Source organism: Ambystoma mexicanum, chromosome 11 (genome assembly GCF_040938575.1).
Source record: "Ambystoma mexicanum isolate Mex_15411 chromosome 11, UKY_AmexF1_1, whole genome shotgun sequence".
Classification (NCBI taxonomy): Eukaryota; Metazoa; Chordata; class Amphibia; order Caudata; family Ambystomatidae; genus Ambystoma; species Ambystoma mexicanum.
Window position 1 is genome coordinate 944905524 of NC_090934.1, and position 17223 is coordinate 944922746.

Below are 17223 nucleotides of genomic sequence, written 5' to 3' on the forward strand. Positions count from 1 at the left end.
ATGGATTAAAGAAACAAGCATCCGCAATCTATCACTCATCAAATATCCTAGAGATGAAAAAGGCAAGCCTCTTCCTACTTGGTCTCGAGGCAAATCATCTGCCATAATTGACTATATATATATCTTTCCAAAGAATTAAGATATGCAGTAGAAACAACAAGTAGAATTGCAACAACAAAGAGCGACCATAACCAACTTATCGTATGTGGATAAGACATACCGCATCAACCTCAGCCTAATCGTTCTACTCCGCTTGAAGTCTGCACAGCTGGGAAAAAACTCTGCATAACCCAACAAGCCACACTCCAATTTACAAGACAATTTATCGAAACCTCTCTACCTGACGACCAAAAACTAAACTATCAATGGCTACTCTAACCTCAAACAGCAACCCCCACAGACTCACCAACATTGCTACAACAAGGAGCTTGCAGAAGGAAAAAGAGCACTGAGAAGTACAGTGTGCCAATTGTCGAAAAAAAAGATAAGGAATCATTTGACAAAATTAAAGCAGCTAAACAAACGTACAAGAGCTGGATAAAAAAATCACAAGATGATGCTATTACAAGCAGATGCAGAAGCAATCCTGGAAAGCTATAAAAAACATAATCTCCGAGATCTATGGAACCTCCTGAACAACATTGCAGCACACCAACAAAAATTAACAGGAAATGTAACAGAACAGCAATGGATTGAACATTACACACAAATATACAAAGCACGACCAGAAGCTGGAAGAAACCCACAAAGACAGAACGCAAACTGGACAATAACCTGCAGTCAACAAGACATTTTTGAAATCATCCAAAAACTCAATATATCGCGAGCACCAGGCCCCGACGGGACCTCAAATGCAATGATAAAGAAAGATCCGCACTCGTGGGCCAATCTCATGAGAAACATCATCACACTCATAAATAAGCTTAACCAGATCCCTATGTCATGGAAAACTGCAACCATTGTTCCCATCCATAAACAAGGCCCAAGGGACGACTCGACAAACCTTCGCCCAATTGCGCTACTAGACCCACTAGGAAGCTTTGCTTCGATTCTACTGAAAAAATTGAACCAATGGGCAACCCAAACAAAGCGTTTCGCTACAAGACAAACTGGCTTCACCCCAAACGTTGGGACTAACATCAACCTATTACTGCTAAACTTGATAAAACACGAAGCAATCAACAGCAAAACAAAAATCTATGTGGCATTTATAGACCTCCATATGGCCTTGGACGGGATATCCCGCCAAAAACTTTGGAACAAACTTGAAAAATGGGAAGGTCCCAATGACATACTAGATCCAATTAAACAAATATACTCAAATACTTAAGACTAACAAGAGAAGGCCATACAACACCAAAAATAAATGCTGAAAATGGATTAAAACAAGGATGCCCTCTAGCAGCCACCTTGTACAACCTCTTCACTGCAGATATCGAGACTTACCTTCAAACTGATGCCCTCAACCCGCCGAAGATCAACTCAATACCGGTTAAAGTAATGACATATGCGGACGACATAATTTTACTGGACAAGACCCCATCCGGCCTACAACACAGCCTCAATCAATTAACTCTCTACATGGATCTTAACGAACTCACCATCAATAAAAAAAAAAAAAAAATCATGCAATTGACCAGACCGACCAACATCAATAGGAAACTACTGAAAATCTACCACAAGGACAATCAGCTTGAAGAAGTAACAACATTTAAATACTTGGGCATCCACATAAACCAATCCAAATCCGAAAAAGAGTGGCCGCTGAAAATAGAACAACAAATTCAATCTCTGGAAAGACAAGGGTGTGTGATCCAGCGCAAATTTTGGAAATATTCTTTCAAACCCATAACCACATATTACAAACAAAATGTGATTCTGACAATAGTCTACGGAACAGAGGCAATGATACATGCAACAGACCACAGCTGGACAAAACTAGAAGCCCTCTTCTGGCGTAAGATCCTCCAACTGCCACCTGCATTCCCTATGCCAAGAATTAGGCATGAAATAGCCTTACAGTCGATCAGATTAATAGTTCTATGGAAACAACTAGATCTATGTTGAAAACTTCTCACTGATGAAAAAACACCGGCAATCCAAATCTTGAGGTCTCACGATGGAACAATGAACAATACAATCCTTGCTAAGTGGAAAGCAAATCTAGACCAACTAATGCAATCAGAAAAAATCTCACATGAAATGCTCACGCTCCGCCCTCAACATGCAAAAATAAAAATAATGGAAAATGACTGGATAAAAACACTTGAAGAAAAAACAAAATACTCCCTCAACCTACAATGTGCAACAGACATCAGATCAATCAACGAACTACCAGCTTACCTGACCATCTTCCGTGACGCAAAAATGCGGGCAATATACTTGAAAGTCAGAACGAACACAATACCGACACGTTATTAACTAGCCAAAACCAGACAAATTGAGCCAACAGAACAATTTTGCCGTTTCTGCTCCGACACCCAAAAATCTGAAACACTCTTCCACTTACTAATGGAATGCAAAGAACTCTCAGAACAAAGAACACGTTTTGACACCTACTACAAGACCCGAGAACAAATAATGGAGACAGTAGTGGACGGAGATGCTCAATGGTAGATCGCAAAAACTTATCTTGACGATATGCCAATTCCTACAAGAAATCCTTAACCTGGGCAAAACTGTAATAAGTTAAAAGGGATTTTTTTTCTTCGAAACTGGAGACAAATGAAAAGTTTAAAAATTAAACTACATTTTAGAAAAAAATAAAAAAATAAAAAATAAACATAGCAATGTCTACTAATTAAATAACACTTGTCAAATGAAACTAATATAATTAGACACCAATGACAATTTCCAGGATTGCGACCGAATAAACAGGAATGCATTTTTACTATAGAATTACAAGATGTCCAAATACCAGTACGACAGTACCTGGATCAATCTGAAACCATTTGTAATTTGTCAACTGTAATTGTTACCGAAGAGGGCATCCCATCAGCCACATGAAAGTGGGCCTGAACGTAAGTAACCGTAACGTGCTACCCGTAAACAGCACAACAAATGCCACAGCATTTAACATACCTTGATAATTTGGGATGTGTTGTATTGCGTATGTAGGATGCAGGCCACCTGAACACACGTGCCGCAGCATTTCATTGGTAGCATCTTATACGCGTAGCCCTATGTTAAGACAACAACATGAAGAACACATCTGATTTAACAATGGGAAAGGTAGTTACCAAACAATGTTCTGGTTTCACAACAACATAGCAATTCCTAACAATTATGCACAATTATGCTGAATGGAGGCCAGAGTAAATACAGTGGAAGTCCAGGATAACACGAAGGGTCAGTGGTGCAGATTCGACCTTGGAGCTCTTGTTAATAAATCGATGTTGAAGCGCATTAAAATATAATTCTGCATTTAAAACAAGGTAAAGTAACACACAAAGCAGAAAGTGACACAGTGAAAGAGAAAGGGCAGAACAGCTGGATTGTGTAACATGCAAAGCGCAGCTGCAGAGTGAATTGTGAGGATTTGTCTCTAAACGCAAGGGCAGAGGCTCGGTACAGTTCCCAAATGGGCACATAGGCCCCTGTTAGCTGTTCTTTGGTCACCTAATTTTAAGTGTAGACAAACAATCTGGCCACACTCCCAGGAATGGAGTGGGGTGCATTAAAGCACAGTTTAACACATTATCACTGTGGTTAATATGAGTGTTCATACAGAGGTATGGATTAAGCACTTTTATCGGTTCATAACAGAGGGAAGCATCCAGTAGCTGTATAAAACTTGGTACATTATGTTCTTAATTTTTACTAGAGGCTGGTTGTGACACATCTGTTCATCTGTAATGCAAAGTGACATCACTCATGATGACTGTAATAGGCTGTTGCAGTTCTTTAAGAAACAAATATTTCTGCTAACAGACACAAGATACAGTGTGAAAAGCAGCTCTCTAAGCAAAATTCCTAATGACACTAAAGCAATTCATTAATATTCTTATTAGTTGATGAGGTAACATGCATGGTAGAAAGTTTAGTACATAAAGCAGTTTAGTTTAGTACAGAGAGCAGGAATCTATCTATGTGTTACTGTTTATCTTGTATAAAACAGCTTAAAATATTTGTTTGAAATATTTGTGCATTCTACATGTCAACCACTGGAAGGTCGTGTGGATGAGAGTGAGCAGGTGATCCAGGATTAAAGGGAAATTATGCAGAGAATGTAATATGGGAATAAAATGCTCTCTACCATATGACATATATCACTCAATGTAATTGTATCTCTGGTGCTTGTATCTGCTTAGATTCACCTGCTGTACATATAGTCCGACATCTAGTGGTAATCGCAGAGTATTGCATCTTTATTTCAAAGATCAAAAAGGGACATCAACATGGGCGTAACTGTAATACTATCCCTAACGTGATGTGTAGTGTACCCAAGATCCTTCCAGTTGTTTTTGTTCTGCCATGAGGGAATCTCAGAGAATGCATGACTGAGTACAGCGGAAATGAAGATGTAACATGTCTATGTTCCTATAACTCCAAGGGGGTAGGAAGGGTAGGTGTATGTGAATCTAAGCAGATACAAGAACCAGAAATAATATTACAGCGAGTAATGTATGTCTTCTGATGCTTGTGAATCTGCTTAGTATCACATGCTGTGCATAGTCTAACGAGCAGTACCAGGACATGGTGGTGGGATGTGTGAAGGAACGGTAGCAAAGAGATGTCTTAACACCGCTTCACCCACCTGAGAATCAGTCTTAGAGTGTGTGTCCAAGCAGTAATGTTAAGTGAAAGTGTGAACAGAACTCTAGGTAGCCGCTTTGCAAACAGAATCAAGAGGAACATTTGCAATAAAAGCTATAGTAGTTCCAATGTCTCAAGTAGAATGTGCTCTAGCCCAAAAAGGGTAAATCTCTCTTAGCTAATGAGTAACACATTGGGATGCATTTAACAATCCATCTGGATATTGCTGACTTAGATACAAGGTCTCCTCTGCCAGCGGCAACAGAGACAAAGAATTGGTCTGTCTTTCGTAATGGTTTGGTTTTATCAAGGTAATACGCCACTGCTCTCCTAACATCGAGTGCATGGAGGCTTCTTTCAGCTGAGTTAGTGGGCTTTTGAAAGTTGGGAGTTCAATGGATTGGTTCACGTGGAACTTAGAAATGAATTTAGGCACAAAGCGTGGGTGCGTGCGTAGTACCACTTTGCCCTTATGAATGATAACAAATGGGTCTTGAACTGAGAGAGCCTGGAGTTAACTAACTCTCCTAATAGAGGTAATGGCCACCAGAAAAGCAGTCTTATAGGTGACAGCCTTAAGACTAGCCTTGTGCATTGGCTGAAAGGGAGGTCCCATTAGTCTTGAAAGAACAACATCCAAGTCCCATCTGGGAGTTGGAATAGAAATAGGAGGGTGAAGTCTTTTTACCCCTTCCATGAACGCTTTAATCACTGGGATTTCCCACCAGAAACCTTGTTCTGAGATGTAGTGTAAGCAGAGAGGGCAGCAAGGTGGACTTTTAGTGAGTTCAAAACAATCCCAGAGTCTAAAGAGGTGTGTTAGATAAAGGGGTATGTGTTTAGGTGAACAGTCCAAAGGGTTGATGTTCTTAGTACTAAACCAAATGACAAAACGTTTCCATTTGTTGGAGTAACAGTGTCTGGTGTTAGGTTTCTGTGCCTCTTTAAGAATGTCTGTACATCTTTGAGGTAGTTTGAGATGCCCAAACTTCATGACTTCAGGCGCCTTGCTGCTAAGTTGGGTGTTTGAGGGCTTGGGTGTAGCGTTTTCCCGGTTCCATGTCTTAAAATCGCAGCAAAAATGGCTGTGAATACAAAATATTGCGGCAAAAATGCTGTGGTTTTTTGCGCCACAATCATGTAAAGGATGCAGGGGACATCCCTATAACCCCCAGACCCATTATACCATTTAAGCGGAGCGGGGGACACCCCTGCAAATCCCGCTCCCCTTAAATGGTATAACGGGGAACACCTTTACCAGGTGAAATCACAGCATTTATGCCGTGATTTTTTGTACCGCCGACATTTTGCTGTGATTTTATTACCTGATACGTTTTCCCTTGGTCCTGGGACAGCATGTTGTAAGGGCAAGGCAGTTTCCTCAGTGCAGAAAGTGACATTCTCATGACATGTGAGAACCATGGCTGGCGAGCCCACATTGGTGCGATCAGGATTGTGTAACTTGTTCCTGGTGCATTTTGTGAACTATCCTGTTGAGCAGGGGAACTGGGGGAAAAGCATAGGCAAATCTCCCTGACAATTTTATCCAGAGACCATTCCCTTTGGACTTTCTGTGGGGGTACGTGGAGGTGTAGTCTGGTCATTGTGCGTTCTCCGGTGTTGCGAAAAGGTTGATGTCTGGATGACCCCATTCTGCAAAGACGTTGTGTAAAATGTGTTCTTGAAACCGCCACACATGTTCTACGGGTAGCTGCAAGTCTCTGCTGGGCACATCTGCCAGAAGATTGTGTTCCCATGGAACATGTTGTGTTTAAATGCCCATTTCCAAATGCTCTGTGACAGTTTGGACAGCCCTGCACAGTGAGTGCCCCCCTATGTGTTCAGGCAATACATGGCCGAAGTACTGTCTGTGAGGACCAGAACAGTCTTTCCTTGTAGTTATGTCTGAAAAGCTTTTAGAGTTTTGAACAAAGCAAGTAGTTACAACAGATTGATATGTTTGTTTGCTACTGATGAGACCGCGTGCTGTGTGCTGTCTGGTTTAGAAGGTGTGCGCCCCAACCTGGCAGGAATGTGTCCGTGGTGATAGTGGTTTCTACTGCGGGGGTGGTGAAGGATTTTCCATTCAGAAAGTTCTCCTTTGACCACCACTGCAGAGACTGAACGAGGGATGTAGAGACAACCACTGACTGCTTGCTTGACACCATTGGCTGGAGAGCCACTCCTGCATAGGACGCATGTGCAGATGGGTGTGTGGGACTAGGGAGTTGCATAACAACATCATCCCTAACAGCCACATGGCGTTCTGTATGGGTACCTGACAACTGGCCACATATTGAGGTATCTGGAACAGCATGTTTTGAACCCTCCTGCTGAAGGGACGACAAGTACGTCTTTTGTTCAATTCAGCATTCATAGAAATTGTTTGACTTCACTGGGGACCGGCTTGAATTTTTCTCGTTGACTGAGAAGCCTAGGTTGAAAAGAAGATCTATGGTCTTTTGGGTGTTGTCTAGACACGCCTGGTGCAAGTCTCCAGTTATGAGCCAGTTATCGAGATAAGGGTAGACTGGAATAGACTGCTAGCGTAGTTGAGCTTCCGTCACTGACAGTACCTTGGTGAACACCCTCAGGGCTGAGGCAATGCTGAAGGGGAGTACTTCAAACTGATAGTAAGTGCTCTCTATCTTGAACCTTGGGTACTTTCTGTGTAATGGAAACATTGAAATATGAAAGTATGCATCTTTTATATCCAAGGTGGCCATGTAATCCCCTTGTTTTAGCAACTGGATTACTTCCTGTAGAGTTGTCATCCTGAATTTTTGAGATTTGACATACTTTTTTTTCGCAGGACACTATCTAAACAAGGGCACATGGCTAGATCCTTTTTGGGTACAAGGAAGTATATTGAATACATACCCTTGTTCACCTGAAGATATGAGACAACATTGCATCAGGGTTTGTAGTTCTTCTAGGAGGATGTGGAGGTGTTTCCAGAGATGGCCTGCTTTTCAGCTGGTGGTATTGTGATGGATGGAGAAACTCGATACAGTAGCCTCTGCTGACAGTGTTGAGCACCCACTGGTGTGAGTTTATTCCCTGCCATGCATGGGTGAAGGCTGTTAACCGTCCCACTACCGGGGAAGCATGGGAGGAGACCTGAATCATCAAGTCACTTGATGGCAGGGGCCGGGGAACCTTTGGCTGCTGCATTTCTTCACCGCCGGATGGGCCTTGGCCGAACTACCAGGGATATCATCCAGTTCCATAGGCGCTTTGAGCTGAGCAGGGAGAGGATTGCCCGCGAAAGGACCAGCGGGTATTGAAGACCCCAAATTGTACATAAGGTTTGACCAAGAACATAATAAGGGGTAATGTGCTCTTTTTTTGCAATTTCAAGGGCGTCATCCACCGATTAGTCGAAGAGGGCTGAGTTTTCAATGGGTTTATTAATGAGAGAGGCCTGACTCTTGGGCTTGAACCCAGATTTTTTAAGCCATGTATGGCGTTTCAAAAGTGTACCTTTGGCCAACAGCTTACATGCAGTTTCGGCGGAGTCAAGTGTGTTTTTCAAAATGTTCTGTGCCACCTGACGTCCTTTGTGCACTACTGGCAGAAGCTGTGACCTAGTAGGCTCTGGTATATTCTACAGACCCTCCAGAACTACTCCCCAGTGGACATCATTATAGCTAGCAAGAAGGGTGGTATTGTTAGCTATGTGGGTGCTAAAGGCAGCAGAAGAGGTGATGCGTTTTCCCAGTGCATATCCTGCAGTCCTTGTCAGGGAGAGATTTGGAGGAAGACAGCGGAACCCATGCCTGTTTCTTAGTCATAGTAAAAACGAGGGAGCCTGGGACTGAACGCCCCCTGATGTGGAGTGGATTCCAAGGTACGGGGCGAAACATCTTCTTGACCCGTGGATTGACTGCCCAGGTAAGGGAGGGCATGAGCAAGAAGGGGAATGGCTTGGCTGACAGGAACCTTTTCTTTGAGGATATCCTCAACAAAGTCTGAATCAGGCACCAATTCCTGCATGACAATTTTAGAATGGTCCGCTGCGTTTCTAAGGAGAGGTTAAAGCACATCTGATCATCAATATGGAAAGTCTCCCTGGGTTGAGATACAGGAGGAGTGTCTAAAAAAAATTATTGTCCGGCTATGCTTAGTGAGCAGGAGCAGTAGGCCAATTTCCCTGGTCATATGCGGGGGTCCAGGCATCTGGATCATAAGAAACAGGGTCCTGGGAGCCATCATCCTGATCTGGGACATAGTCGATATCATTGTCCTGGTCATATTGATCGTCCTGAAAGAAGTCCTCAGAAGGATCAGGTAACCATTGTTTAGGAGAAGAATGGACCTCTGGGGAGTGAAGCCAAGGAGATTTCAAGGGCCTAGGACATTCATCAGGTGGATATGTCCTCTTAAGGATGTCAGCAAATTTCCCTGAAAATCAATAACTTCTGACATTTTGTTCATACAGGCTTCAAATCTTTCCCAAGACAGAAGAAGATGAATCTTCTGGAAGAGAGAAAAGCAGGTCAGATGGAACAGGGTCCCTTTGTAGGGCTTGTGACAAGGGAAGGGGGCTGGGGAGAACCCTGTAGGAAAGAAGAGATCTTTGAGGGCCCAGCACCATGAGGAGGGGCCTGAGCATGTTTTTCCCTGAGTTTTAGTCAGGGAAGCACATTTTGACATGTTTTTCGACATTCCCAAAAATGCATCAAAGTTTTAGGGGTGGCACCCTTTGAGAAAGAAGTCTTGGTACCTTGTGCCGGCAGCGATGGCGGGGGCACAACGGGCCCTGAACCTGCTGGCACAGTAGGCCCCGCCAAAACATTCGATGGGCCTACGGGTGCCTATGGCTTTATCAAGGACTCCATCGAAGAAGGCCGAGGGGGTGTGTGTTTGGGTTTAGAAACAGAATGTGTGCCCTTGTCACCAGGGTGTGATTTTGCCATTGCACTGCTGACGGCATGCTTAGCGGGACCAGAGAGGGGCACACGGGAGACATCAGGCTCCAGAAGAATGTCTTCTGGCGCTCAAACAGAGCTGTGGCTGCTTGGCTGCATTGCGTAGGCCGCCCACCGCATGGTGCACCTGTCCTTAAGCGTCTTAGTCCTAAAGAGTTTACAGGCCGTGGTCACGAGGTAGACAATGGTTACACTGCTTGTGATTATAATTCCACTGAAAACTCCTGTTGCAGGAAGGGTAAAACTTAAAAAGAGTTATCTCCATAGTAGTGTGGAAAAGCAGCCAGACGAGAAAAGGAAGAGGAGGAGGAAAGGGAAAGAAAAGGCATTCTCAGAGAGAAATGTACAGAGAAGCGGGTCCCCACTCTCCCTCCCTACTGTAAGGTCAAAGCCTGAAGGCCAAGGCCGACAACAGCCTTCGAGGCGCTGGAGGCAGTGTTAGGTAACATTTCACTTACTGCTGTTTTACCTCCAAATTTGCTTTTCTTACAACCTCCTGACCTGATGTTCTGCCAGTGAAGCGCAGCCTTCAGCTGCACTCCACTGGGCTTTCACTCATCGTTCTGGGGGAATCAAACCTGTCCTTCTGACAGTCTGTACTGGGAAACATTTTTTCCCTTAGTCTTATGACTTTATTGCCACGTTTGGCAACTGTAATTCAGTGCGCACAGTACATTACTGTACCGTGCACTGGGAACCTTCCGTTTCCAGGCCCTAGACAACCCTTAAGGATGTTTTGGTAACTGGACAATGTGCCTAGGAGTAGACTGGTAGCAGCAGAAGTTTTTTGTGTATTTTTATTAACTTTTACCGAGCCATACCGCGCTTAATGCGCTTGGCTCATGACTGCGGCTAGTGTTTGTCATGGTCGTGCCACAAGGTCTTTTGTCTTCTCCTTTCTCCATTTTGTCCTTTGGCCTTCCCCTTGCTCTTTGTAACCCAGGGAGTCCTTATTTGGGAATGCATTCAACCGCGAAAGCCAGCGCTTTTCACTGGCTAATGCATGTCACGTGTGTGGGTACCCAGGAAGTGGGCTGGGACTGCCTAGTCCCAATCCACACTCCTGGTGCAAGGATGTCTGGTGTGCACGAGAACATGAGAGGTGTAGTGGTCCCTCATTGGAGCACTGCTAGTGTGCATGAGTGGGGCAGATCTCCTTATTGGCCAGCTGGGGTGCAAGCACTCACTGGACGTTAGGATATGAGAAGGGGCTCTGAGTGCAGACCCGCAGATCACCCTGAGGTCTGAATCAACCTCTACACAGAGCTAAGTATCAAGAGCAGCGAAGCAGATCCAAGAACTGTCCGGAACCACGGAGCAAAGGTTTGGCACCCTGAGCCCACTGTTGTCCCGGTAGAGCCCAGCTTTGCGATCGATCTCCGAAGACCCTTTTGAGTGGTCGGACCAATCACTCTCCACATCTCCTTGGTGCCCTGCAAACAAACTTTCTCTGAAGTGTCCCTGACCCCTACAGTGGACTGACCAGCTTGTCCCTTGGCACCCGTGCTGGAGCGTTGCTAAATCGTGCTTTGGCTCACACTTTCAGAGAACCCTAGTTCGCACTGTAAGGCACCTTCTTGACAAATCTCGTTGTTCCCTACTGCTTTGGGCCATGAGAGAGAAGGGTGAGTCAGTCCATGAGACTTGGATGCTCCGGCGTCAATGTGTAACAGTGGCGGTCGCTGCTGCCCACTTTCCCGCATTTCTTCAAGTGTCCTGAGACCAGCTGCATTGGTGTTTTCTTTGTCCGGCATTAGAGACGAAAGGTACAGTTCCTGATGTAAATCAGACCCACATCCACACCCTGTTCACTTTAAAGCATAACCAATGAGAGGATTTCGTAGTCCAGGCGACCTTCTTCAAACCTGCCAAGTTTGAACCTGGAGTGAGCTAAGGGTGGTGAGTAATCCTACCACTTACTGGTGGCCCATAGTTCATCCAATACCTTTTTACGCATGAAGTATCCCTTGTGGTACTTGTCTTAACTTGGGTGCCTCTTGCTTTGTTATCTGTAGCAGACCCACCTCTGACTCTTGGAACTACATTTCTCACACTCCAATGTCCTTGTCTAACTTTTCCTTCCCATTTGCATTTGTCCCTTGTGAGTTTTACGCATCGGCAAGCGCTTGCACACACAAAGATAACATTGAGCACAAGGCTCCAATCTTCGTAGGAATGGACTTCAAAAGTTAGGGGATACCCATTTCTGGAGTTGGCCACTGTGTTAAAGTTTGGGTGCTTTCCCACCTTACAGGTTTGACGGGAATATGCACTTTACTGCATTGACCGAAAAGTGATTGTACATGTTTTATATAGTGTGTGTTTAAGTAGTAGTATTAGTGTGTTCATCATTATTCACCTGTGTTTGTCAAAGCCCTAATAAATAATATATTTTTTCATATAGTACTGTCTAGGAGTAATTCTTGTGTCCTACTGTGTGTGCTCATCCAAGACCTCAGGTCACCCCCAGTACTCCTGAGACTTAGCCTTGACTGCTCTCCGAGCTACCTTGAATTGTCCAGGCTAACTTCGCAGAAGTGTTCCCAGTTTCATTAAACAAGGATGGCCTCCTGAACATCTGTTCACCGGAGCAGATTTCAGAAATCGATTTTAACAGGCAGCAACAGTCTGCAGAAAACAGCAAAAACAAGGTTTGTCGATCAGTCGTCGAACAAATCCGTTGATGGGTGCATCAAAGAAGCGGTAACAACAATAAGTTGTGCGCATAAAATGACCGACCAGAAAGGTGGAAAAAAACAATCTGGGGGACCTCTACGTGTGAAGAATCTTGGGTACACTTCACCTCACGTTAGGGATAGTCTTAAAATCACACCCATGTTGACGTTCCTTTTCAATCTACAAAAAAAAGATGCATTACTCAGTGATTACCACTAGATTTCATACTATACGCACAGCATGCGATTCCAAGCAGATTCACAAGCATCAGAAGAAAATGATATATTGCATATCACTCCTGAGTTTTGCTACATTATAAAGTATCTCAATCTAGCCCTATGATAGCCCGATAATATACAGTAGGGGGTACATTTTACCTTAAATAATAATAAATGATTGTGGTATACTGAAAATAATTATACTCAATTACAAAGACTATCAAACTGTTTTGTGCTTAGATACAATGCATGGCTAACTCAGATTTCTGGATTCAATCCTGGGTACCAGGAAATACTGGGAATACTGGGAGTACCAACCCGACCCTCTCTGATAGGGAGGTACTTCTTCCACGGCATCCTTCAACAAGAGGGCTCACAGTTCTTCCTGGCGTTCCTGTCTCGGTTGGATTGGAGGCAGCGGGGGTCTGTCCCTTGGTTTTCTTGAGAAGGGGAGACTATAACCCCACCTAAAGAGCTGCAGGGCCCAGGCATCGGAGGTAATGTCCTGCCACTGAGGCCAATGTTCTGCCAACCATCCACCAACCGGTAAGTCATGGGAGGAGAAATCAAAATGGCTTAGAGGGTGGTGCTGCCCCTGCTGCTGCCACTGTTTGCTGGCCTCTGGAAGCCCCCCTGCGCCTTCCGGGATGCGAGATACCCTTCTGTCCCTGCCTGGCCTGTGAGAGCTGCGCTTCCCTGCCGTAAGGCACAGAGCGCCTATAGCTTCTGCCCCTGGAGGCACAGTTGAAGGCAGGTTTGGCCGGCTGCACAGCAAGGCCCAGCAATTCTGTGGCTAATTTAGACTCTTTAAACCTTTCCAGCGAGTCAACAGCCTTCTGGCCAAATCGAAACAGGCATGTCCAGTAGCCTATTCTGGACTTGTGGGGAGAAGCCAGAGGTTTTGTGATAGGCTTGCCTTCTCAATACTAGCGCTGACCCCATTGAACAGCCAACACAGTTGACCATTTCCAGGCCCGTCTGCAACGACTGCTTGGCTACCTCCTTCCCATCTTCCACCAGCCGTGTAAACCCATCCCGCAGTTTACCCTCGGTATGCACTGTGCTGTCTGCTCCACGGCTTTCCATTAACCAAAGGAATATTTTGCTAATTCACAGGGGACATTGGTGGCTTTTAACGCCATGCTGACAGACGTAAAGACCTTCTTGGCCATTGCGTCCAACCTTTTACCCTCTCTGTCCGGAGGCAGATTCGAAGGGGATGCCACAGGTCTGGTGGTGATTGTGGCTGCCTGTACAGCAAGCCCTTCTGGAGAAGGGTGAGAAGCCAGGAAAGATGGATATCCTATTGCCAGCCTACACTTCCCCGTAAAGTTACAGTTGACCGGGGGGATGGAGCAGAGATGTTGCCACAAAAAGGCTAGGGGATCTGCAATTGCCGAATTACGTAGCATTTTATGCTCAGTCACAGAACCTTCATCTAAGATGTCCGTCAACTCGTAGCCCTGAACAGGTGCTTAGGAGGACCTCAAACTTAGGGTGTCTACTACCCTTTCTACTAGGGCCCTAAACTTAGCATGGGTGTGGGTGTAGGGCTGACCCTGCTGAAATGTCACATCTGGAAATGTGTCCAGGCCATTGGCATTGTGTAATCCTTGGACTAATGCCAACAGGTCTCCTTGGTCATCAGAAAAAATCGACATCTCCTGACCCTGTGTACATGGGATCGATGTCCCCCTGGTCATCACCATGGTCGGCATCGAAAATTGAAGAATCCAGACCTGGAGAGTGGGATGAAAGATCCATTGCTGATAGGATCGTGAGTACCAAGTGTTGTCAGCGCCAGTCGAGGCTTGGGTACTACTGTGACGTTGGGCACGCCAGCCTGTCGACACTCTCAAGAATGACTCGGCCGTTGATGGCTTAAGCACCTTTTTCAGTGTCGAATCCAAAGGCTTCTCTGACGCTGATGGCATCGACGGTTTGGCATGTGTGGGGTCGGGAGTACCAAGTGCTGCTTTTGCCCCTGAGGCTTGCTGTTTGGGGGATGGGGGCAGGTAATCACACCTATAGCAGTCTGAGTCTTAAACATGTCGAACATTTTTTTTTTTTAAGCAATCCCCCTCCTCTTGAGTGGTCAGCGCAGCCAAGGGCTTACCTTTTTCCAACGACGAGCTGTCGATGGCACCTAATTTTCTTATGCGATGGAGACAAGGAAGAGAGGCTCCTCGGGTGTGACTGCTTTTTGGCCTTTCATCAATGCTTTTCCTTATCTTTTTCGGAAGTAGGCTGTTCTGTCGAGCAACCGCGCCGGATATTTCATGGACGGTCGGCCCAAAGCAAGTTTGGCGGCCCACTCACTAATAAATTTTGGAGCAAGACGCACATCCCTCTGTGTCGTGATTCATACCCAGACACCAGAGACAAATGTTGTGCGGGTCGGTCACCGACATTTTGGAAGGGCAGTCAGTGCACCTTTTAAAGCCTGAAATTCGGGGAGAGGACATCGCGGTCAAGGTTTTATGAAGAAAAGTGGACCAATTTAGCCAAAAACGCTGAATCAAAGACTCAATGTCGTGTTCCTGAAGCAGCCTGCAGGGGCACAGAAAATAGGAACTGAGGTATGGGGCGTAGCAACATGGTATATATATGATGTCTGACGTCACATCCAGAGCCGACGACCGAGCACCGAGCAAGATGGATCAATGATCAATGGCTGAGTCGAGGTCCACTATGCCTGCCAGTCAAAAGGTTTCAGATCAGCAAAGCTGGATGAGAATATCTATCAGATGAGGAATCTGCAGGAGAAAAGAAATCCATTGAATAGGAGTGTCTGTGAGGAGAAAGATCCCCAATGACTCACAAGGGAATTATAAGATCAGTTCTGTGACGAGCGAGAAGTATTGAGGAATGATGATCACTCCTAATGATAACCACTGTCAGCAGTCTAGTCTTTTCCCTGGGAACTGCTGTGGCCCCCAAAGAGGGGGTGATCCCCTGGGCACCAGCAGTGTGCAAGAGAGAGGATCTGGAGGCTCCCTCATGGCAGCTGAAAGTGAGAGGTTTAAATCTACTATGGCTACAGCTGACAGAGAGAGGGAGTCAGGAGAGCTGCAGAGCCTGCAGAACACTGCGTCCTGTGGGGAATGCAATTGGCATAGCAGCAGAGTGAACGCTGCAGCAGACAGTGTCGGAGCACAGCCAAACAGCAGTGCAGGAAGCGAGAAGCCAGACGGCTCATTGCCCATGAACGAAAGGCAGTGGAAACCGTGCACTGAGTCGGCAAAGGCACAACAGTTGACAAGATGCACACCGAGCCAGTAGCCAGAGAGGATAGAGAGCAGAGAAGCAGGGGAAACACTAACAGCACCCGGTAGGCCCAGGGAAGTCAACAGTGTTACCGGGTTGCCTGAAAGTGTGCGCTGCTTGAGAGAGCGAACCGAAAGTAATGAGAAGGACGAGATACCTGCAAGCTGTAACACAGATGGGTGGGGTTGCTGAGCCCACAATTTAAGAAAGGAAGAGAAACCTGAGTAAATGAGAATGAACTGGGAAACAAGGCTAAAACCTTATATGAGAGAGAGAACCATTGTTGAGGTGACTACAGTTAAAACAGGAAAGATCTGCCTGAACTGGTCCAAAGTCATTTAATGGACAAAATGAAAAGATAAAAGCTTACCAATACATGTAAGTAAGTCCTGGCAGGAGAGTATACCAGGTGAAGGTAAATGCTTACAAGTAAATGCATGAAAGTCATGGCAGGAGTATACCAGGTGAAGGTAAATGCTTACAGGTAAATGTGTGAAGGTCCTGGCAGGAGAGCACACCAGGTGAAGATAAAAATCTGTACATAAATGTGTAAAAGGCCTGGCAGGAAGGCATATAAGGTAAAGAGAAGGGTTTTGGAAAGATTGCATGAAGCCCTGGCAGGGGAGTATACCAGGCCCATGCAAGTGTGTGTATAACTGGTAAGAAATTCAAGGAGGATAGCTACCGTTGAATTTGTGAATGGTGAGTGTCTTAAGGAAGAGCCATACCTTTGAAATCCATATTGATGGTAAAAAGAATACCTAGGAAGAGTCATGACTTTTGGATTCTGAGTTGTATGTTAAAGAAGAAGAGAAATCTGGCGAAGGGAATTATTGTCCCTGAGAACTATGAACATGCTCTTCTTAGACTGATAGAAGACTTTGCACCATTCAAAACAAAGACCATTAGGGACCGTCCGGACCATCAAAAATGGTTTACGCAAGGTTTATAATCTCTTAAACAGAAAAAAAGAAAATCAGAGCGAGTATGGGCCAAAGACCCTTCCATTGACATTAAAGACAAATGGAAAATCATAGAAAGAGACTACAAGAAAAAGATACTCGAGGAAAAAGGTACATATTGTGATGCACAAATCGAACAAGCAGGACACTGCGCCAAAAAGCTCTACGAACTATATAGATCTTGGGAGAAACCTGGTGCTCCTACTCAAGATATCAACCCTAATAAGGAAGACTGCGAGAATGTACAAAAGGCATTCCAAAATAAAGTCCTTCTAGCTCGAGAAAATATTCATGACTCGCAAGGGGCCACAAAGACATTTTTAAAACAAGAGAGAGAAATTCATAAAGAGAAATGTAGCACCACGCCAAAGTTCAGATTCCAAGCAATAACCAAAGCAGACACATTGCTTATGC

General features: G+C 45.1%; 1 protein-coding gene across 1 annotated transcript in view; it reads right to left on the bottom strand.

Moving 5' to 3' along the window:
- The window catches only part of LOC138503957 (intestinal mucin-like protein), a 507729-nt gene that overhangs the window by 479387 nt on the left and 11119 nt on the right, over positions 1-17223 (bottom strand). The window contains exon 3 of the mRNA XM_069624091.1: positions 3082-3180. Within this exon, the coding sequence (XP_069480192.1) occupies positions 3082-3165 (84 nt within the window). The 5' untranslated portion in view covers positions 3166-3180. The remainder of the gene's footprint in view (positions 1-3081; positions 3181-17223) is intronic.